This window comes from Lepisosteus oculatus, chromosome 6, assembly GCF_040954835.1.
Source record: "Lepisosteus oculatus isolate fLepOcu1 chromosome 6, fLepOcu1.hap2, whole genome shotgun sequence".
Lineage (NCBI taxonomy): Eukaryota > Metazoa > Chordata > Actinopteri > Semionotiformes > Lepisosteidae > Lepisosteus > Lepisosteus oculatus.
Genome location: NC_090701.1, coordinates 25,450,540 through 25,474,376, shown reverse-complemented (window position 1 = coordinate 25,474,376; position 23,837 = coordinate 25,450,540). Strand labels below are relative to the sequence as shown.

At 37.0% G+C, this 23,837-nt stretch overlaps 1 protein-coding gene across 1 annotated transcript in view; it reads left to right on the top strand.

Moving 5' to 3' along the window:
- The first annotated feature begins 1,929 nt into the window (after positions 1-1,929).
- The window catches only part of ripk2 (receptor-interacting serine-threonine kinase 2), a 34,022-nt gene continuing 12,114 nt past the window's right edge, over positions 1,930-23,837 (top strand). Inside the window, exons 1-6 of the mRNA XM_015354519.2 lie at positions 1,930-2,755; positions 10,123-10,276; positions 11,054-11,209; positions 20,671-20,828; positions 22,946-22,995; positions 23,500-23,661. Of these exons, the coding sequence (XP_015210005.2) occupies positions 2,565-2,755; positions 10,123-10,276; positions 11,054-11,209; positions 20,671-20,828; positions 22,946-22,995; positions 23,500-23,661 (871 nt within the window). The 5' untranslated portion in view covers positions 1,930-2,564. The remainder of the gene's footprint in view (positions 2,756-10,122; positions 10,277-11,053; positions 11,210-20,670; positions 20,829-22,945; positions 22,996-23,499; positions 23,662-23,837) is intronic.

Genomic DNA, 23,837 nt, shown 5'->3' with positions numbered 1-23,837 from the left:
GCATCGGTCACACCTCACCAAAGAAACACTTCGGGATCAAAGTATACAACACTGGTAACTTCTGCCATGCCTTCTGGTATTTGGTTCTCCCTGAACTCTTAGTGATTTGATTGTAATAAACTCCCCACTTAATTGGGCTATACAATCAATATATATACTTCTACTGTTACCATGTCTTTATTCATTGAGGATTATGATTCACATTTTAGCTTATTTATTTTTCATTCCACCCCTCAACCCCATACTGTGGTTTGCATTGTTATAGTTTTCTAACATTTGTAATGTTTGTGTTCAAAAAGAAATTGTCCATTCATATTGCTTTAGCAATTTCTGTCATTCCTTTGAAATCCACTCTTTGAATTAAATTGAAAAATCATGTAATCCACTGTATAAATCCTGGTGGTCTGATATTTCCTAGAACCAGGAATGAGGATCACTCCTTGTAGAAATCTGTACCTTGTGGAAGTTTGAACAAGTATGTTCCACGCTGTTAAAGCCCCTGACATTTTTCAAGAATAGACTGGATGTGATTTGGGTTAAATAGCTTCTAGCAGCTAAATAAATTGTGGTCTTGTTTCTAATGTTTTTCTTACCATTTGTATCATTTGCATATACTGCACGCAACAGGTGAAAGGCAGGACATACACAGACTCAAAGCCATGCGTGCACAGGGAGAATATACAAACTCCACGCAGATAGTACCCCAGGTCTGCAACTTGCAAGTCAACCTAGGACCCGAGCGCTGTAGAACATTTTATCTTCTGTGCCATGAGTATTTATTAAATCAAGCACCTATTCAGAAAAAAAAACTGAACTAGTCTACAAGGACCATTTCATAAAATTAAAAATGTATTAGCGATGTTCGAGCGTTGTTTCGGTGATTCTATCATATCCAAATTTAACCATACAGTGTATGGCATAAACATATTCAGAACGGATAGTGCAATGGGTGTACGATAAATGTGTGCTCGGGGTATATGTATAAATCACACACGCAGACGATCTAGTGAATGGAAATCCCTCTCGTGGCAGCATTTAAATATACTAATTATACACTCTAACGTCAGTAAAGTCGAAAGTTGGAATTTCCCAAATATCATACGTAATGTTGTGCAATATGTCAGCCCGTTTAAAGAAAAAAAAAACAAGTTCCATCTCCCGTTTTACAACCTCAGGGTTTGTATATCTGCAGTTCAAGAAAACGATTTTATAAAAAAGGCACTTAAATAATTATTTTTTTAAGTTCCATCAATATACTGTACGTAATAAAGCAGGCCTACACCAAAAACCACTGTATCCTATTACCCAGCTCTAAGAGCTGTTTTGCATCACAACACGCTGGCATCGTAACACCGGAACAAGCTGTCTGAACTCTCGGTCACAAGACAGGGCTGCCGTGAGATCCTGCAAATGAGCGGGTGCTGTAATGTGCTGGCGGTCTGCTTCATGTGAAGGATGTAAAATTATGCTGAATAAAATGTGCCGATTGTAAATTAACGGTCTAGTTATAAAACCCTTATAGAATAAAATAATCTAGTGCCGTCTCTTCTAAGTGACAAAATGTACTGTACGGCTGTTCGTGAGATTTGGAAACTACTGTACGAGTTTGACCTAAGTGGGATGACAGTCTCGCTGTAATGAAACCACTTCGATATTGTAAAAATGAGCATATAAATTAACTCTTCTCACATGACACATACTGGAAACAAGATGAGAGGAGAAGACACGCACCATATAAAATCAAGCGTTGAAACTGTCGTGTCAGGAAAGTCGGTTATGATGATATAGCGCCTGCAAACCAAAACCCTCTTTAGTGCTGTTTATCCTTTTTGCCGAAATAGCAACAGTGCGTTTCATGGCATGTGCTGAAACTCGGTAAAATGAGATAAAATTCTGCTTTTCAGTGGGCATAAGTCGAGAATCTGAATATATCGACGCAAGGTATTGCGTGATGGTTTCTCGATTGTACGGTAATTTTTACATTGTCAAACCCGGAAGATACTTGCTTAGGAAATAACCTGTAGGACAACTATGCAGCCTTAAGCTGTATAATACATTCGTCCAAGCAGCTGGGAGGCATATTTTGTATGACGCGGTGTGTGTGGTTTAGAAATACACATCGCGAAGGCGCAAAAACGCAATAAATCGGTTAACATCGTTCGCCGCAGAAAACATAGGGGTAAAATAAATATAAAACACCACAACCCCCCGACCATGTCTGCCGATTTCATTACTTTTTCCGCTGAAGATACGACCACTTCGGGATTTGCACCTCACACCTGATTGCCTTGACGGTAATAAGAAGACCTGGCGGAAATGGGGAAAATATTCTGTTTCTGCGACGTCTGCTTATTTTAATTTGGTTTTTATTCATCACTGTATTAATTAGTGGAGTTGGACTGATTTTTTCTTGGTAGTTTACTATAACTAAAACGTATTAGTATTTTTGTCTGAGGTTACGATTTCATACTCGGCTTTGTACTGTAGTTTTCAATTCCGCTTCTCCTTACTGGATTGCCCTCCCTTTTTTGAGGCCTTTGCATTTAAATATTATTATTACTACCATGGAGCATTCGGGCTGCGTTAATATTTGCAGCCTGACCAGCACTTTGCCGGTCATCCCCTATCAGAAACTGACGGACTTGCATTACTTGAGCCGAGGCGGCTTCGGCACCGTGTTTAGAGCCCAGCACTCTGACTGGAGAACCACCGTGGCCATCAAGTGCCTCCAGCTGGACTCCCCGGTTGGAGAAAGGTGGGTTAACCGAGTCGTGAGCTTGGGGAAAACAACACGAACTATGTAAGCAGAAAAACAAATGCTATATTAGGCTATTGAGATGGTTTCGACGGTATGGCTTTTGAAGTGGCCTTAATTTGACCAGTATGTTTTCGCCACTGTCGACTTAAAACATTTTTTTTCTTGCGAAGTTGATTCGTGTTTCTTATGTCTTTCTTGTCAATAGTTGTACCTATTTGACAGTCACTGCTTCTTGAGATTTTTTGTAATATTTCACATATTTTTTATTGATACGGAAACACAGTAATTCGTGTAAAAATTCTCTAAATGTTTGGAGGCTACAGTATGTGGTGAATAACGTTTCTAGCCCATCTAGACCTCCAGTTATCTAGCAGGCAGTGAGTTCAGATCTGATTTCTCAAAAAGGAGGAAAACACTACTGGTGCAGGATGCTCGGAGGTCCGTGGTCTAGGATAAGATTGGTGTAAAAGCGAGAAAACGTTTGTCTTCAGTTTAAAGACAGTGACTAGCAGACCAGTCACGCTGCGCACGTGCGTCCAGTTGTTGGCTGTCAGTTCGATCGACAAAGTTCTACTGTTGTCTGATAGTCATCAGAGTTAGTTGCCCGTTTAGGCAGCGAAAATTGGTTTAATCCATTTAAACTTTCATTTACAATTCATTCTGTGAATAGTAACAGTATTAAAGAAAGACATATTCTAAAGTAGCATTAATAGTTCTTTGAAATACAGTGCTGCTTGAAAGTATGTGAACCCTTCAACTTTCATACGTTTTACCCAAATTATCTTTAAAATGTTATATCTGAACTCCAATATTTAATGACAATACCCAAAATAATGGACACACATATATATATCGTTTCATTATCTATTAAATGTTTATTTAACAGAAACTAAGTGATTCCTGTGTGCAAAATTAATTCAATAAGCAGTGGCACATCCTTTAACAGCCTTTAACAGCTATGACAGTCACCAAATGTTTCCTATAGTTACTAATGCATCTGTTACATCTGCATCTGACTCCGCCATTTCAAAACAAAAGGTCTTCTTAATGTATTCTTTGGTAGATTTCCTGAAATGTTAGGGTTATTGTCATGTCATTGGACCCTTTTTTCAGCTCAACTTCAACTCATATCATATTATCAATATTTTGGTATGACTGACTTCATAGTTCCTTTAGTGATCGTGGGCCATCCTGGTTCATGGGCAGAAAAGCAGCCTAAAACCATGACACTCCTACCAGCACGGATAAGGTTTTTTTGGTGGTAAGTCTTTGCTAAACAAAGCATTTTTTGTTGCAGCCGAAAAGATTAATTTTAGACTCATCCATCTAGAGACCATTCTTTGAAAAATCTACAGGGTCATTCAGACGGTCTTTTCAAAGACACACAGCTATGTTCTTTTTTTGAGAGCAGAGGTTTTCTGTTGGCTTCCTTCCGATGAATGCCATTGCTATTCAGCTCATGTTGTATTGTTGAGGAATGAACATGGACATCATCCGCAGCAGGAGAGGTCTGGAGATCCTTGGATGTGTTCCTGGGGTGCTTTTCCTGTATGATGTATGATGTATGTCTTGTTACTCTGTGTGGTCAGTTTAAAGAACGTTCACATCTAGGTAGTGTTTACATCTAGGTGGAGTCACCATGGTTTTAAATGTCCTCCATTTGTAGATTATTAGTCTTACAGTTGACTGATGAAATTGCTATGGTTTTATAACCCTCTTGAGACTATTGAGCTCTAACAAAACTCTTACTGAAGTCGTATGAGGTCTCTTTAGATCATGTCATGGTGTATTTCACTAAGTTTAGTATAATACAAAATACCATGATCTAAAGAGACCTCATGGGTAGTGAGTATGGGTAAGACCAAATTTAATAGGTTTCTTACTTTTGTATAATAGAAGGCCTCCCAAACTTTGTCCTGGTGATTGACTTTTTGATTGTTTAAATTGGTACCTAATTATTTATTATTCTTACCTTGATAACTGAGCTAATGAACCTCCGCTTACTTTTGCACATGCAGTAATTCGTATCTACCTATTTTTTTTTCTATTACATGCATCAAGTAAGGACTAGTTTTGATTAAATGAGGATTTCATAGTAAAAATGTAACATTTAAAAAGTTGCACTAGGGGTTCACAAACTTTCAAGCAGCATTATATATTCATTAATTTATGTTATCAGTAATTGTCAGCAGGTTATTTGCATTTTATGAAGCCAGGTCAGTGCTACTTTGGATTTCGAATTTAAGATAAGTGGAATAGACAGTACCTTTAGCAATCTTCCTCAGTCTGTCACTGTCCCCATTGGAGAGTATCTCTCCACCGTACTCATTTTGCTTTCAACAAATTGAAGTTATTAATGGAAGGCTGGGAGGAATAAAATGACAAGTCAGTCTCATACAGCTGTACCTAATCACCATCATCACCAAAGTAGCTATATAAACTAAAATCAAACTCCTCCTTCCACGTTCTTCTCGTGCATCCCTCCTCCACCCCATCTCCACCTTGCAGCTACTCCTTGGTTTACTCAGTCTTAATGGGGTTCAAGTCCTGTGGCCAGGAGTTTACCCACTAACCAAGATGGTTGACCCAAACTTTTCTCACCAGGTAATCCAAGCATTCACAAATCATTCAATCCTTAGATGTTTTGTCCCTAGTGAACTACTGATTAATGTAAAACTGTAAAACATCTTGTTATTTATTCTACAGGGCATCTTCACCTGGTACAAATAAATGTTTTAATAGCATAATATTATTCTAAAGATAATCGGAAACCCAGAATACGTACAGTATACAGTATGTTTCAAGTTTCCTTAAGAAATTGACCACCTTGCTATCAACATTCCCCTTCTGTGCAGTAAAAATACAAAAGTGTTAGGGATTACAACAAGCTGTGGGGGACAAGATTACTACAAGCTGTGGCTATGTATGTTTGTTGGGCACAAGGGTTCACAAGAAAGCCACAAAATGTATGCCTCAAGAATGCCTCTTTAAATGTATTAGGGACTTGACATACTGTATAAGATAATACTTTGGAAATTGAGTTAATCAGATCTTCCAGATTCATAGCTGAAAGAATTATCTGTGGGCAGTGGAGGGGGAAAAAACCCTCTTTCTGTAACATAGTGGTTACAAATGGTAAGGACAACAGCACTATTTGAAAAGCAGTTGCCAAATGGAACAGGCTCAGCAATCCGTTCATAAACACTTGGGGCTTCATTGAAAAAGTGGTCCAGGATATAAACGGCTCAGTGTATGTGTCCTTCATTTCAAAACCTTAATAACTTGTGTAATTTTAGACATAAAGGCTCCATAAAGGTTATGTACAGCTACTACTATTTTTGTGAATAGTAATGATAGAAATGTTTATTTTTTAGGCTATTTGATGATAAATATACTGATGCCTTTAACAGAATACTTAATGTAAGCCACAGCATATACAGTACCTATTTTAATTCAATTTGCCTTTTTTATTTTCTGTAAATTGTAACAATACAAATATTGATTGGAAAAAATATTACAAAACACAAGTACAAAGCACAGCACTGTCTCAGATGTCTATTTGTGTGGAGTTTACATGTTCTCTGTGTTTGCCCTGTAAGTTTTCATCAGATGCTCCAGTTTCCTCCGACCTGTCCCAGCAGAGAGCAACAGTATGCTGTCAGTCTTGCCTACAACTCTTTGTTTCCAGATTAAATTCCAGTGTGGTCCAACCCTTACCACGATAAACAACTAATTGGGAAAGGTTCAAGGAAAACAGTCCATTGTTTTAAGTGAAGGTCTACTTCTTTATCTCCAGAGTGAAAAGAAATAAACTGATATAAAGCCAAAAAGAAACAAATTGATTATGTGTGGGAGTGTAGGGTACATAAGTATTCTATTGTAATTGTTGCCAAGCTCCTAAAATTGTTCAAAAGCTTTTAGCTGAAAAAGGTGGTGTAACTTTTCAGCCTGTTTTCATCTCAAGTAAGAAGAAAACAATTGTTTGTATTGCAAGCAGATTATACTAGTTAATGTGCTGTGACAGAGTTAAGCAGAAAGGATATAGACAGTTCTGTCTGTGAGAGGATGATAATTAATTCTATTACTTTGATGTGGATAAAGCAGTCCATTCCACAATGAATGAAATGGGTAGCTTAAAAATATACCAGTAGGAAACCGGGCTATTGTTTAGTGATAAGAGTTGTGAAATCTTAACACACTCTAGATACGTAAGGTTACACTAACTGTGCCTTAGTAGGTAAGACAGTGTAGGTATACAGTATATAGTGAGTATAACACTTCCTCTGGTACTGCACCCATTAACCAAATCAAAAAAGGATTACTTATTTAATGCCTTCCAGAAGTTTGACCTTTTTCTGGAACAATAAGATGTACAGTAACTTGCTTTAAATCTTCTGGATTTTGGTGGGAAAAAACCTAACAGCACTGACTGTAATTATTTGAAGTTAATACAGTATGTGAGCAGCACAGTGATGCAGTGGTTAACATTGCTGTACAGTATGTACCTCATAGCCCTGGTGCCCTGGGTTTAATTCCTTGAGTGCTGTCTCTGTGGATAGGTTTATTGGCTTCTGGGAAAATTAGCCCTGGTGTGAATGTGTCTTTGTCAGTGTGTGGCCTGCAATGGACTGCCATCCCACCCAATGTGTATCCTGCTTTTTGCCCTTTGCTTGTCAAGATAAGCTCCTGTGTCCCCTACAACACTGTCCTGGATGAAGAGGTTAGAAAATGGATGGATGCACAAAGGGTTAAATAATCATAACTTATTCTAGCCCTTTTTCGAAATCAGTCAGATTACAAAGAGCACCTTTGTCCCTGCATTGCATTATTATGATAAATGTACAATTGTGCAGCTTACTATTCAGCAGTCAGCACACAGTTGTACTGTGTATATTTTCATTCATTCTTATTTTAATGAATATAAGACCCATGGTTTTAGGGATGGAACTATCAAGAGAACCTATGAAACTCTCTTCTTTACTCAGTGTAGTTCAGGGGTTTACGGGGAATTCACAGAATTGTCCCAGGGAATTTCCTGTGAATTAGGTGGTTAAGTACTATTGCTTGGATCACGTAAAGGAACACCATTAATAATCTAATCTCTACAGAACAATGTGTTACGATTTATGTGATTCCTAAGACAAGAGTTGAATTTATACTTTGTATTCAGACTTACACCTAGTTTGCAGGACTCTTTCACAGTAATTTTATTTTCATGTTTCAGTATCAGGTTAGACATGGTCTTAAGGCAGGCCTGGTGTATCTTGCAAAATGTGCAGTACAGTAGTTTGTTGAACTCCTGTAAAATTCCTTTAACTATACAAATGTTAATTCTCTCATCCTTACTTTCAGGATCATGCAGATAGTTGCTGGCTTTACTAGATCATGCCAGATTAATTGATCATAGAATTCATTTTATGTGGTGTTTCATAATCTATGTGTAAGAATCTTCATGACAGAATGAGCTTTTATTCTCTAAAAGAAAATGAACACAGACCAGGATGAAAACAAAACTTTCCTAGCACAAGATGGTAAGTTCCAGTTGTGCTGAAGCAAGATGTCTTGGAATTGGAAGTTTTGATTTAGCCATTTTAATGTGCAACCTCGTATTCGGTTTCGTGTTTATTTGCTTTTCATTATCTGCACCACATTCCTTTTTTCTCTTGTCAAATTGAATTCTACAGATCTTACAGGCCTATCAACCTGTGTAGGTCATTGTTTAATGCGAGGTTTAATCTAAGGATCTCATCTTGAAAGAAGCAAGGGTATAAGCTTTAACAACATGACTGGTTAGTAGGTCCAAGATACCTACAGCCCTCTTTGTGTTATTATTTTCAAATTTACAGTGTATTCATCAGAAACCCCTGCTAATGATAACTGAATAGTAATTAGTTGTGAGGTGCACCAGAACTCACCTCACCATCATTGTCTAGGGATGACTCCTACCAGCAGCTGTCTTAGTTCCTTATGCTAAAGGGACAGTGGCATCTGTGAGTCTTACATACAGTAACATAAGAAATAAATGGTAGGAGGCCTTTCAGCCCATTTACTGTAGCTTTTTTTGATAATAGAATCTCATCTGGCCTTTCTTGAAACATGCTAGTGTATCAGCTTCAATAGCTTGCCTGCATAGTTTGTTCCATTCTCCCTCAGTCCTTTGGGTAAAGAAGAGCCTCCTGTTTTCAGTCTTAAAAACTGTTTTGTGTTTCAATTCTAAAAAAATCATTGTGTTAAATTTATCAGTGACTTTGAGGATGTTGAATACTTTAAATAGCATCAGGTCCCCTCATAATGTTCTCTGTGCTAAACTTAAAAGGTTAAATTTCTTCAGCCTGTCAGAATAGGACATTCCCTTAAGTCCTGATACTGTATGTTTCTGGACTCTGGAGTTCAGAGGAGAAATATATTTTTTGTAACATTTTGAGCATTATTCTAAATTAGGCTTTACTATGGCATTATACAATTTTAACATACACTGTAGCATCCCTTGAATTAAATTCTGTACTTTTCGCTATATTTCCAAACATTTGGTTGCCGTTTTAATTGCTCCCCCACATTTTCTAGAAAATATAAATGGTTTGTCAACGTAAATAATTAAGTCTTTATCATACAGTAAGTATTCTTTTTTTATCTCAGTGTTTCCCATTTTGTATTGTTACCTAAACAAATTGTGTTCATTACACATCATCTGTCTGGTGTTTTCCCGGTTCTCTGTTGTATCCAAATGTTTTTGAATTTCATTTGCTGCTATTACAGTTTTTGTTAATCCTTCTCAGTAATTTCTTAATCTCCAAAAACCTTTAACTATTCCCTCATCCTTACTTTCAGGATCATGCAGATGATCTGGAAATTTTTACTAAATTTAGTATCAGCCTAGCTCTATATAAAATGACTTGATGTTTTTCATTGTACACAAAGCAATAGTACTTTCTTTGGAAAATTCTTTCTGCAAATCGGGCAGTTGAGTGACTAATAACTTAATTCCCCATCATTTTTTGACTGTATAACCCACATTGTTATAAAGTACCTGCTAGTTCTGCTCTCCAGTGACAGCAAAAATTAGTCTTAAGAGGCACTAAAAGTATGGGCAAATTCTGACAGATCAGTGTTTATCATTGTGAAATCCATAGTGTGGCTACAGTAGCCAGGACCAAATCTAAAATAAGAGAATAGAATGCATTAATATATCTGTCATTATACAAAAGGATAATGCCTCTATCACAGTTTATTTATAAGTTTTACAAATATACATGTAAATATCAGGTTTTCTTAAAAAAATATGTTCCTATTTTGTGTCCGGTTCATAGGGAGCAGTTTTTATTAGTATGGTACTGAATTGATCTTTTTTGCCTCCCTCTCCTCAGGGAAAGGAACTGCCTGTTGAAAGAAGCAGAGGTTCTCCACAAAGCCAGGTTCAACTACATCATCCAGATTTTTGGTGTTTGCAATGAGCCTGAATTCTTCTGCATTGTCACAGAGTTCATGAGCAACGGATCACTAGACCACCTTCTGCATGAGGTGTGTGAAGCCTTTCATGGACCAACACAAATTTTATTATGTGTGATGTATATATATTATTTTGGGCATGTACATCTACAGCACAATTACAGTATGTGCTAAGTTACCACTTCAGCACTGAAGCCTACACTTGGACTGGGACTATCCTTTTTTAAAGAAATAATAGACCTTGGTTTTCTGAAATCTGTTCTGACAGCAAGTTGTGAAAGACACTGTGGTTTCTTGAGCCGGGCTGTCATAAAGGTCTTTTCATAGTTATGTTCCTTGACTCTTTTGCATCTTAACCTTATCCTTAAAACACATTTGCTTTAGTCTGTTATTAGATTGGATTGATTGATGAGCTAGTGGTTTCTATTATTGTTTGAAGTGCATTGCCTAAAGAGTGCTATACAAGTGCAAGTGTATTAGATTGTAAAATTCATTTGTTGGAAATCCCCTTAAACTCCCAACCCTTAGTTCCTCTTAGTCTCTAAGTGTTGTGTCATTAATAGCAAAGTGCATGCATCACAGTTGTGTGTCCAGACACTGTTTCGCTTTACATAGTGATTCATGTATTGCACCATCAGATTTTGATTGTCCTATTTCATAGTGACTTACATTCCCTATTCACAGAACATATGTTATTCTAGGATGGGAAGCTCCAGTGGAATAAAGTGTTTTTTGGGAAACAGCGTTTCAATAATTAGTGGTTGGTTTGTATGAATAGTTCCTGCATTCATTGACGCAGTGTACTTTTGTCTCACAATTCAAGAGGGTGTGGGTTTCTATTTCTTGTAGAAAGATTTGTATCCAGTGCTTGCCTGGCCCTTGAGACTGCGGATTCTTTATGAGATTGCCCTGGGGGTCAACTTTCTACATAACATGACCCCCCCATTACTCCACCATGACCTGAAGACTCAGAACATTCTGCTGGATGCTGAGTTCCATGTAAAGGTACTGTACAACACTTCCTGGACTTTTTATTAGGAAATTCTTTGTCATTAGCTTATTGCAGAAACTGTGAAAGCTTATGTTTAGTATTTTTTGGCACTGCAAGCACTGTAGTTAACAAAAAGTATAAATCCATGTTATCAGCATATATAAAAATTAATTTATTTCATGCTATTAGTTGTGTTGAACAGTTCTTGATGATTTACATGTTTTGTAGAGGAAATATGAGAGAAAGCCCTTAAGGCTTTCTACAAGTTATGATTTATCATTTAAATATAATGTTTCAGTGTTTTTGATCATAGTCGTGTTAAACTTGTCTTTGAACATTATCTCTCTCTAGTGTCTTTTGGAAATATAGACATTTTTCAATTCCAACTAAATCATCCAAAGTGTTCATGACTGACTTCATAACCACTACTGTAGAACATACTTGGTAGAAAAATGTATTTTGGGGTTTTTGTATTAATACTGTTCTTCTGAGAGCCATAGATGATGTCCACAAGACTACAGAATTTGGCACACTCTTTCTTGTCTTTTTAGATCATTTTACATGATGTATAAAAACATTTAAATAAAAGTTCTTAATATGTTGTATGTCCAGAGTTGGTATTTTCACAGCAAACAGATGTAATATATGTTATCCTGTCAGAGTCTATAACTTTAAAATTTACTCAAGGAAACGAGCATAGATATGTACTGTTGATATACTTTGAAATAACATAAGTGTTGTAAGTTGGGTCTCAATGAGATAAGTGAAGTGAACTTCATTATCATTGTTTCATGGCTGAAAAACTTAAAAAACTGAAAAAGTGAAAAACTTCCACAATATCACAGATTCAGAACTGTTTTTCAGTCTGTATATTAAAACTGTTATTAATATATTACATTAAGATATTTGCTTTATATTTATTTACTAGGAAGAACGTAGAGAGAAATGGTTTATGCCTTTTTCTAACTTTTCAACCAATGTAATGCAATTCTTCAGTTCTTTCTTCGCTGTTGTGCCAGTGTGCATTTGTGCAAACTTTTGTTAAGTTTTGCTTTTTTTATCGAACTGTGTAACTTCATTATTGAGCTTTGTGTCATGCTGTTAACTCTTAATCTTTCATTTTTTTTCTAAATTCTAGGAATACCAATTTTTAGGATTCTATTTGATTAATAGTGGTTTGAGTTTATGTATTACCTACAACTCATATCATATGGAGTGTTCACGGCATATTCATTCCTCTGCGTTTTTCAGTTATTCAGTTTTTCCTGAAGATGGCAGGCATTTTCTGAGGCATGTGGAGTGTGAAGACAGTTACCTGCTTCTTTATGCAGTGCTGTGTCTGCCATTATGACTATAGATGTTACAGCACTCGCATAAAGACATTTTCCACCTTTAATGTAACCTTACAACCAACAAAATTCCACAGAAAAACAAATAGATAATTATTAGGAAAAATAATTGAAATTGTAAAACCTACAACACCCAGGTTGCATAAATGTAACTAATACTTTGTGGAATCATTTGCATTTATTACAGCAGTAAGTCTTTGTGACTGAGTCTCTATCAACTTTGCACACCTGGACTTTACAATTTTATCCCACTCTTCCTTGCAACAAAGTTCAAGCTCCTGCATATTGCCATGGGATCACCTGTGCACAGCCCTCTTTAGGTCATTCCACAGGATTTCTATGGGATTGAGGTCTGGGCTCTGACCGGGCCATTCCTTGACTTTGATCTTCCTTTTCTGAAGCCATTCCTTGGCTGACTTGGATGTGTGCTTTGAGTCATTATCATGTTGGAAGGTGAAATTCCTCTTCGTCTTCAGCTTTCAGACAGAGGCCAGCAGGTTTTGTGCCAAAATATCTTGATATTTGGAGCTACTCGTTATCTCATCTATCTTGACCAAAGCCCCTGTCCTAGCTGAAGAGAAGCAGCCCCAAAGCAAGCTGCCACCACCATGCTTCACAGTAGGTATGGTGTTCTTTGAATGATGAGCTGTGTTGTCTTTGCACTAAACATATGTTTTAGAATTAAGACCAAAAAGTTAAACTTTTGTCTCATCAGACCATAAGACATTTTCCCACATGGTTATGGGTGATTGAATGTTTTTTTTGCAAAATTTAGACAGGTTTGGACGTTCTTTTTTGTGAGAAATGGCTTCCGTCTTGACACCCTACCACATAGCCCAGACGTGTGCAGAAAATGGGAGATTGTTGTCACATGCAAGGAGTGACCAGTACCTGCCAGAAATTCTTGCAGTTCCTTGAATGTTGTTGTAGGCATCTTAGTAGTCTCCCTGATAAGTTTTCTCCTTGTCCTGTCATCAACTTTCGAGGGTCGTCCTGATCTTGGCAATGTCCCTGTGGTGCCACATTTTCTCCACTTATTGATGATAGTCTTCACAGTGCTCCATGGTACATCCAATACCTTTGATATTCTTTTATACCCCTCTCCTTATCAGTACCTTTCAACAATAAGGTCCCATAGATGTTTAATCAGCTTCTTGCGGACCATGGCTTTCCCAGTAGGATGCAACCAAGAATGTTTCAAGGCAATTGTACAGGAACAGCTGATTTTTATTTGGGGTTAATCAGAATCACTGTCATTGATGGCAGGTGTATGCTGCTTACTTTTGGAGATGATTTTGAATGTGATTAGTTAACTCTGAACACAGTTACAGCCCCCATTATAAAAGGGTGTGCACACTTATGAAACCAGGGTGTTGTAAGTTTTTTAATTTAAATTATTTTTCCTAATAATTATCCATTTGTTTTTCTCTTGAATTTTCTTGGTTGCAAGGTCACATTAAAGATGGAAAAATGTCTGACATGATTTATCTTGATTTCTGGCTTTACATCACAAAACCCTGCAATTTCGATAAGGGTGTGTAGACTTTTTATATCCATTGCATGTACAGTATGTCATTAAGAAACCTCTTGAGAATGCTGGTGAGAGAATGCTGCAGACAGTCAGATACAGGCAATTAACACTGTTCTAAGAAAATGAAGTAAGAATGTCAGTATAGAAAACCAGGTCATTGTGAAATGAATTCAGATGCTTCTGGATTATATTTAGATCAGGGAAGTGAATTTATATTATTATAATATTATATTATTGACAACGCTTCTCTAGTATCCACTCTTTATTTCCTCATTTTCCTGAATTAACTTATATTATCATAAGAATTTTTTACTTTGTACAAGGAGTTCTTTCATCCAGATTACTTTTCATAGTGCAGATGTACTCTACAGCTTATCCAGCCACAAAGGTGATGAAAACATGATGCGCAGAATATGAATTAAATTCAGTTTAATTTAAATACGTTATTCATCCCCAAATGTGGCAATTTAAGTAGCAAAAAATATACAACATACAACATGTAAAAAAGATGGTATCACAACATTTCTAAGAAGAAAATAAGATATACAAAAACAGCAAGTTCGTAACATGATTATGAAGTAACAAATTGCATGTGCATTATAAGGACTCTGTCCTATACTGCAAGAGAAAATAATAAACAGCCCATGAAATATTTAAGAAAGTATTGAAATACATGTACAGTACATTTGCAGAGTGGCTCTGTCCAATCCTTGTGAATCAACAGATAAAAGACAAAAAATACTTTCAATAAAATTGCAACAGAATGTTGACAGAATTCATTTTTACTCCAAAGGAACTCTTTCTCAAACCATATACTGTAAGAAATTTATTCACAATGACATCAGCGTTCTCAATGAACTTGAGTTTATTATCAAACACAGTGTCCAGGTATTTCTAACTATACCAGCAGACTCACCATGGATTATTGTTGGAATGATATTGCTTTGTTTTTTAAATCAACAATCATTTAATTTGTGTTTGACACATTCATTTTGAGGTAAGAAATATTACAACAGTTTGACAGATTCATCCAGAATGGGTCCATGTGTTTGTCCAGGCTCTGAGAGGAGACTGACACACTGTCATCAGCAAACATGGTGACAAAATGGTTTCATAGTTGCTCCAACAGTTATCAGTATACAGTATAACATGAAAAGGGGAGGAGAAACAAAGCAGCCTTGTGGTGAACCAGTAAGAGTACAAACAGGGTCACATGCCAACCCATTAGTAACTATATTTTGGGTTCTCTTAGTCAGGAAACTAATAATCCATCCACTTTGAAAAGTAAGATAAATTATTCAACTTAAATGTGAGGCTTCTTTGTATTAAAGGCTGATGAAAAATCAGCGAAGAGGAGTCTATAGTAGATAATACTTTTTCTACTCTAAATGTTTCTAAAGACCATCTAGTAGAAAAAATCAGCATCATTAACTGGTCTTACAGGATGGTAGGCAAACTTGGAAGGGGTCTAGATCTGACTCATATTGTAGCCACAATATGTGACTTAACTGGTTTTTCAAAAGTCTTCACCTCTAATGGAGATAGAACTATTGGCCTCAAGTAATCAAGATCTTTAGGTCTGTTTTCTTAGTGACGGGTACAGTACAACTGTACAGTTCTTATACAGAACAGTGCCAGTGACTGAAGAAGCTGGAATAAGCGTTAAAACACTCCACTCAGTTCTGCATCACAATACTTGCTCTTCAGCATTTACATGTTCCCACTTGGTCAGCTTTTAAGATCACATGGCCTCAGCTTTCATTTTTACGCTGACGATACTCAAATATACATCCATACCAAACCCGACACTGATGTGGCTGTCTCTATTCTATCTAATTGCATCTCTGACATAAAAATTTGGATGACTCAAAACTTCCTTCATCTTAACTGTGACAAGACTGAAGTCATGCTTATTGGTACCCCCCATCAACTTCGTAAAGCCAGTCCTGTAACCCTGTCTGTAGATGGCTCTGTACTTGAGCTCCAATCAAAATTGAAAAACCTTGGGGTTATATTCGATTCTGGCTTAACATTCGACCCACATGTACAGCATACTGTCAAAACATCTTTTTTTCACCTTAGAAATATCGCAAGACTACGCCCTATGCTATCATTAACTGTGGCTGAAAAGCTGATCAACATATTTGTATTCTCTCGAATTGACTACTGCAATGCTCTGCTCCCTGGGGTATCTAAATCTACTCTGAACAAGCTGCAGTATGTCCAAAATTCAGCAGCCAGAATCCTGACCAGGTCTAGTGCAAGTGTTCACATTACTCCTATCCTGGAGTCCTTGCACTGGCTTCCGGTCAAATTCCGCGTAGACTTTAAAATCTTCATGCTCACCTACAAGGCTTTACATGGCTTGGCACCTCAATACCTGTCTGAACTTTTATCGCCCTACTCCCCACCTCGCAACCAGAAAAGCCTTTACTTAACTGGTTCCATTCTTCACCCCTCTGCTCTTCTTAATACCATCTTCCACGGTCTCCTCTATTGTTATTGTTGTATTGTTGTAATTATAATTGTGTCCTGTCTTGTGAAATTTTCTTATTTATTGTTGTAGTCTTCTTATTTATTGTTATTGTCATCCTGTAAAGTGCTTTGAGAAGCCACCTTTAAAGGCGCTATATAAAATAAAGTTTATTATTATTATTATTATTATTATTATTATTATTATTATTATTATTAATACTTTACTGTTCTGCCAGAATCTGGAACTGCTGCTTTGTTGACCTTATTCACTTATTCACCTTATTAAACATCCAATAGGATGAATTTGCAGCCCTAATTGACATTCATTGCAGCAATTCACTACTGCAAGGCCGTGCAGAGATTCCTTTGCTTAAATTACTCCTCTAATTTATTTTTTAGGTCATTTTTGTGTGCCGTATTGCATTTTTAATTCTTTATTTACTTTTTTATTTCCTTGAGTGTTCCACAGTAAAATAGCCTATTCTTTTTATTAAGGATACATTTGAGGACTTTGGTGACCCATGGCTTATTATTCAGTTATATACATTTATATACAGTTATATACATTAATGATGGACTTCTTTATAAACACAGAAAGTAATGTATGAAGATATTATTTCATACTTGTTCAGTAACATCCAAGCATGACGCTATGAGAATATCCAAATAAGTGCAGTCAAGGCAGTCTTTCAGATTGTCAGTATTTGACTCTGATGCTTTGATACTCTGATACTTTAACCATTTTCACAACTGCCTCTATGCGCTTGACTAGTGGCTTGTAGGCAGTAGCAAGCGGGGTGCTATTATGGTCAGCAGCATCAAGGCCAGGCATAGAGAATAACCTATACTGTATGCTCCAGGGAGAGAGCCATAGCTTTTGTCAAGGATTTGCTTACGGTGTGTATCGCAGTTGACGTACTGGTGATATGCTAAAACACTTTCCAGGAAGCAATGATACACATCCCCAAAATAAACTTATGGGCATCAGCAGAGATGGAATCCAATTTATTAATAACACTGATGAAGTATTCAGCTGCCTTGTGTGCATTGGCGCAAGGATGGATATACACTAACAAAGAAATGTTGTGGGAATTCACAAGGTACAGTATGAGTGGAGAGAGACAACCAAAGCTCTATATAGCTAGTAAACATACCTTCTCTCACACTATTACAGATTTATACCACCTCTGATTAATGTAGAGATGGACCCCATCCCTCTCTCCTTATAGGTACTATCTTTATCTCTATCATGGAGGACTGGTGTTTCAAAACCATTAATAAACAAGTCCTGGTTGATGACCTGGTTGTATAGTCTTTGTAAAAGTAAGGGTAGATACACCCCTGTACTCTTGCTTGCAGTTCATCCATTTTGTTGTGCAATGAATGCACATTATCTAATATCACTGATGGTAGAGGCCTCCTTTTAATTAATAGTTACATTCTTTTCTTAAAAACTTTCCATTCTTTCCTCTTTCCCGCTTTGTTCTTTCTTTAATGTATCGACTGTCTGAGTGAGATTTTCTACATTGTAATTCCAGTTTTACATGTCTGATCATGCCTGTTCCACTGTATTGTTGACATAGAATGAATTCCCTTTTCATGATAGGTGAGTGCTAACTGTAGTAAATTCCTATGTTATCCAAATAAAACAGTGAATAAAATTACTCAGTGCTGCCAAAAAAAATTAAACATTTGTTTTCCAACCAATAAACAGCATCATAAAACATGAAAGACAGCAACAACAAAAGAAAAAAGCAAACAATTTGCACTTGCAAACCAACATCGCCACATGTGCAGCACCCCTGAAGTGATGCAAACACAATATTTTACAAATCTACACGCAATACATTACAGATGCATAGACACTACATACATGTACACTTAGAGACACATACTCCATTCTTACACTGACAGTACAGAAACACCGAGATATTCAAATAGTATGTCAGAAATTACAAATAGCAAAATTGAGGAAAAACTAATTGCAATGTGAATTTCACTTGCATTAAAGTGCCAAGCCAAGATGTGTTTCTGCTAGCTGATACAGCAGTAGGAAAGGGAGACATATCAAACATTTGACATTACCCTCACACAGCCACACTCACATACTGTATGCCCGCTCTGCTATACATGGCAGTTAGATTGAGTGCATGTAGAGGCAGGGCTCTGATGCAGTAAACAGTGCAAAGCTAGGCCTAGATTACATTCCCTTTATGCAGATAACAGATATCAGAAGGATATCTATTTTGTATTGTGAAGTAAATCTCTTATTTTCTTCTTTTCTAGCCTGAAAAGGTTTAGCTCTCTCAACCTTTCCATACCTGTCCCCTGAAACCATGTAATCATTTTTGTTGCTCTTTTTTGAAATCTTTCTATGGTTGTAATATCTTTTTTGTGGTATGGTGACCAAAACTCAACACAGTCTTCTAGATGAGGTCTTATTCTACAAGAAGTTCATTGTGGAACTTTACCAAAATTAAATTCCACACTTTTTGAAGAATAATCTAGATGCATATCGAGATTCCTTTCAAGTGTCACTTCTTGACAGGGATCTACACTGTACATGCAATATGTACGGTGTAACTATTCTGGAATCCAGGTCATTGATATAAATCCGGAAGTGCAAGGGAACTAAAGGGATTCTTGCAGCACTCCACTGCTTATATCTGCTCTATTAGCAGTTATGCGGCTTAAGATAACAAACGTTTATTATTTGTTAACCAGTTCTTGGTTCATTTACATTTATTACCTTAGATTCCTATGGCTACAGATTAGAGAATCAGGCTTTTATGAGGTAAATTATCAATGCTCTCTGGAAATCTGAATATGTCATGTCATATGCCATAGTTTCATTAAATGTCCTGGTTGATTGTTCAAAACATGATTACTTTTACTGGAGCAAGACTGAACAAAAGATACAAACCTGTAATCTACTGCTCTTATCTACTGCTTTGCTTTAATCTTAATTTCTTTTTCTTTACCACTGCTATACTGTAAGTGAGATCAACATAATCTTGACTTTTAAACGGCAGACAGTTGTTGAAGAAGCTTTATTCGTTTTTTTATTCTGCTTTTCTAAGGAAACAGGAGGGGCCCAGATTCTTAATTAAAGATTTGAGTTAGTGACATAATATGGACGGAGGTGTAAAGCAGGTTCTTAGAACTCTTGTTATGCATATTAACACATTAATAAATTAACAGCAGTGTATATTTTTTACATTTGGTATTGAAGTTTCTTATTGTTGCCATACGTTTGGACCACATGCCTTACCACTGGAAACTACAAAAGACCAAGACCATTGCCATTCTGCTTGGAAAGAAACAGCATTTAAAAAGCAAAATAAATTTACTTAGTTTTATAAGAAATTATCAGCATTGCTACTTTACACTTTCCTCCTGGCTTCCCTCTATATTTTCCTGGATGGTGTCTGTAGATCCTTGGATGTAACCTTGGAGTTTTGTGAGACATTTAGGAGCATCATATGGTCCCTATTTTGGAGAGGATTTGGTAGGACGGACACTGCTGGGTTGATTGGCAACAGTCTTGAATGTTTTCATTGTAAGATTATCTTTGTTACTGTGGAAAGATGGACTTCATATTGTATGGAAATGGCTATGTAACCCTTCTCAGAGTGAAAAGTTACAACAGATCTTTCTCTAAGACTGTCTAGTTTTCTTTTGATCTAGGCATAAAGTGTTACCACAAATGTGTGCGTAAGACTAAACTGACAAAGTTTCTTATTTTGTATACAGGTGGAATCACTTCCTGATGATTAACTAATAATTTGCACATGTTTTGGTGCATCTGATTCTGCCTACTGAATGCTTTTTTTTTTAAAGTGACAAAGTAGAATTTGTGTGTGCTATTTACTAAATAAGGGTTATTTTTATCTACTATTAGGATTTGGTAAGGACTAGGTGAAGATCAAATATGTATAAGTACAGTATATTAAACCATAAAATCTTAAGGGATGTACTGTACTTAATTTTTTACCATAATGCAGCTCTCTTGGAAAAGAAAACTATTTACTTCAAAGGTGAACAAACTACACTAACTTGAAGAATAGCCCAGCCTAAAGTAACTATGATACATTTTGTTTTCTTTTTTTTCTTTTCACAGATTGCAGACTTTGGGCTTTCTAAGTGGCGCCAGCTGTCCATTAGTAAAGCATCTGGTTCTAAGCCTCCAGAAATGGGGGGTACAGTGATCTATATGCCCCCTGAGGAGTATGAGCCCTCCAAGAACCGACGAGGTGATGTAAAGCATGATATGTACAGGTAAGGAGTTTTGGTGACCCAGACTTGTAACCTGGAGGTTCTTGGTCAAGTCCTTAAATCTGACACTGATTCACCTGGTGTCACCCTGAGTGAGTTAGTTCAACCGAGTTACTGTCACCTCCTCCAGATCTGAACTCCATTTTCCCATTAGTACACAACTGTGCTCAAGACAAGTCTGAAGAAAGCATGTTGCGGTTATCTTTGCAGAGTGAGTGAGGGAAATAGGCAAAGCCAGTTGGAGTCTGTCATCCCGGGCATAAAAAAAAATCAATTGTTGACTTTTATGTCTGTAGTCATTGTGTTACTGTATGTGTAGGTTTATTTAATGCTTTAATTTGAGAATCTGAAACAAGGATTAAGTACTAAATTTTCAAGTTACTTTTGTTTCTTACCCATGTCCATGAAATAATTGACAACGTGGTGCTATGGCAGTTATTGCTGCTGCCTCACAGCGTCCTGTGTTTGAGTCCAGACTAGGTGACCTTCAGTATGACGTTTGCGTGCTAAGGCAGTAAGTGGCAGGTGATTGTGCAGTTGAACTGAGGAGAGACTAAAGTAGCTGGAGAATGTTCACGGGTGGCCAAGGGAATACTGACAGAGTCATGAGTGCCGGTTTTGAAGAAAATGGTTCCTGGTCAGGTGTAGCCTTCAGAATGAGCAAATATTCAGGTTTCATGGTGAATTACTGTCACTTATAGTCCCCCCTCCTTAAGGGTGCTCCAGCCCTTTCACTTGAGACTTTATTCTGTGCACCTGTTTCCTATTCCCAGCCCACCTTAAAAGTCAGGCGCTGAAGCTCATCCGGGCTCTGCATCTGGTTTCCGCACCATGCGAGTCCGGGACCTGGAAGCGCCTGGTCCCGTTAAGGTTTTAACCTCTGTTCCTGTTCCTAGTCCGCCGGTTCTGACCCGGTTCATGGTTTTTAATTCCTTGTTTTGATGGATCTCCTGGCTTTGGACTTACTCTTGTGTTTTTGGATACCCTCTAAGGATTAGTCTCTTGGATTGTTTGCCTCGGCCACACCTCCCCCGTGCACCAGCGCACCTTGGACACGCCCCCCTGTTTTCAGCCCCGTATTCCTGCATGATGTTTCCCTAGTGTTTCCCCACTTCTTCGGATTGTGTCGTCCGCATAGGGTCCAGAAAGAACTGTTCGTTACAATTACTAGGAGTACTGTAATCAGCTAGAAATTCTGGATTTCATATAGCAAAATAATCTGGTATAACTCAGACCAGTGAAAGAAAAAATCCAATGAATCCCGAAGGTCTTTTAGATAAACACATTTAGTTTTGTTGTGTATTAGATTATTTTAATGCATTTGATTTTTTTTAATGCAGTCTTAGGTTTTACGTGGCTTTTTGCTTTGTACATTGCACAATTTACTGTACATAAATTACATTTTTTTATTTGCTTAATCACTACTTTCTCAGTGACATATGAAATGAGTTACTTTATATGGGCAGCATAGTTACTATTTTACCAATTGTTTGCTTTTTCTTATTTCTCTACTTTTAGTTACAATGGCTTTTTTTCAGATTTGAATTTGTCCATAATAAAGAAGACTTTTTTGACAGAAGTTTCATGTTTTTGTTATTTTGAATTATTAAAGAGAGAGGTGTTTTTTTATTTATCCTCTTGTACAAATCAGTGAAAAAATGAATATTCTACCAGGACTGTGTCTGGACATTTGTTTCCTATCTTGTTTTCCCATTTTGAAACAGACAGCAGAAGAACAGAGTGGATTTCAGGCAGGAGTTACAAGACTCATCCCTTGGCTGAAAGGCTTCATTTACAGTATACAGACAGCAATGCCATCAGACAGGACCTCCACAGCCTCTTTGACTCAAAGGCTTAAGTGACATTCCTCTCATTCTGTTGTGGTTTTATAATCATACAAGAACAGAGAGCATATTCGCAGACCATAGATTACCATAGAAGACCATAGAAGTTGTTCTGTACTGAGTCACTGGTGGCCACCAAGACCTGAGCGCATCAGGGTGAGATTGAGTCATGTAGTTACTGGAAAATAGATGAGGAATCTTACTGAACAAAAGTCTTTGGATGTTATACAGTATTCTGATACTTAATTTTTAATATTCATGTTTTTTTTCTTTCAGTTATTCGATAATTATGTGGGAAGTTTTGTCAAGAAAAATACCTTTTGAAGGTAACAGCAAAGTCTTGTTTTTTTCCTAAATGAAATAAAAACACTCACTTTTGTCTTCAGAAATTTTTATATTTTTATCTGTTTCAGATGAAGGACATGAGTGTTAATTAGATTATGATATCAGCTGTGGTACAGTTTTAGTACTATTTAACTAATTATGTGTGAGTTCTACTAAGATTCAGCACCTGAGTCCTTCCCTTGAAACCTTGAAATCTCAGTTTAGTGGTATTGTACTTTTTATGTTTTGGTGTTAAATATAAAACCCATTTCATGAATTAGCTCTGCATATATACCTGATGAAAAAGGAAGAATAAACATAAATAACAGAAGGATTAACAGATTGGATAAAGTTTTTAATCGGGGTATGAATAAATCAGGAGGGCACTGTACAGTACAAGGTAGCACAGGAGGTTAATATATCTTTATTTTTTAAAGCATTGCTTAGTGTGTTTGGAGGGCGGCTCTTTGAAAATTCACGTTCCTATTTGTTAATTTTTGGCACAGAAGCTACTAACCCCATGCAGATCATGTTTAGCGTTTTGCGAGGAAGCCGACCTGACACAGGCCCTGAGAGCCTGCCGATTGAGATTCCCAGCAGAGACACTCTTATCGACCTGATGAGCTGTGGCTGGGCCAGTAACCCAGACGACCGCCCTTCATTTCTGAGTAAGTCACTAACGAAAGGTATACTGTATACGTAGTATTTACTGCTGAGTTTATTATATACTGAATGAAGAAAACTCTTCTTAGTGAAATCTCATTTTGATCATAAATATAAAACCATTAGAAAAGTTCAAATCAGGGAGAGGCAATTCAGAATAACTCTTTTTGGAAAGATGTGC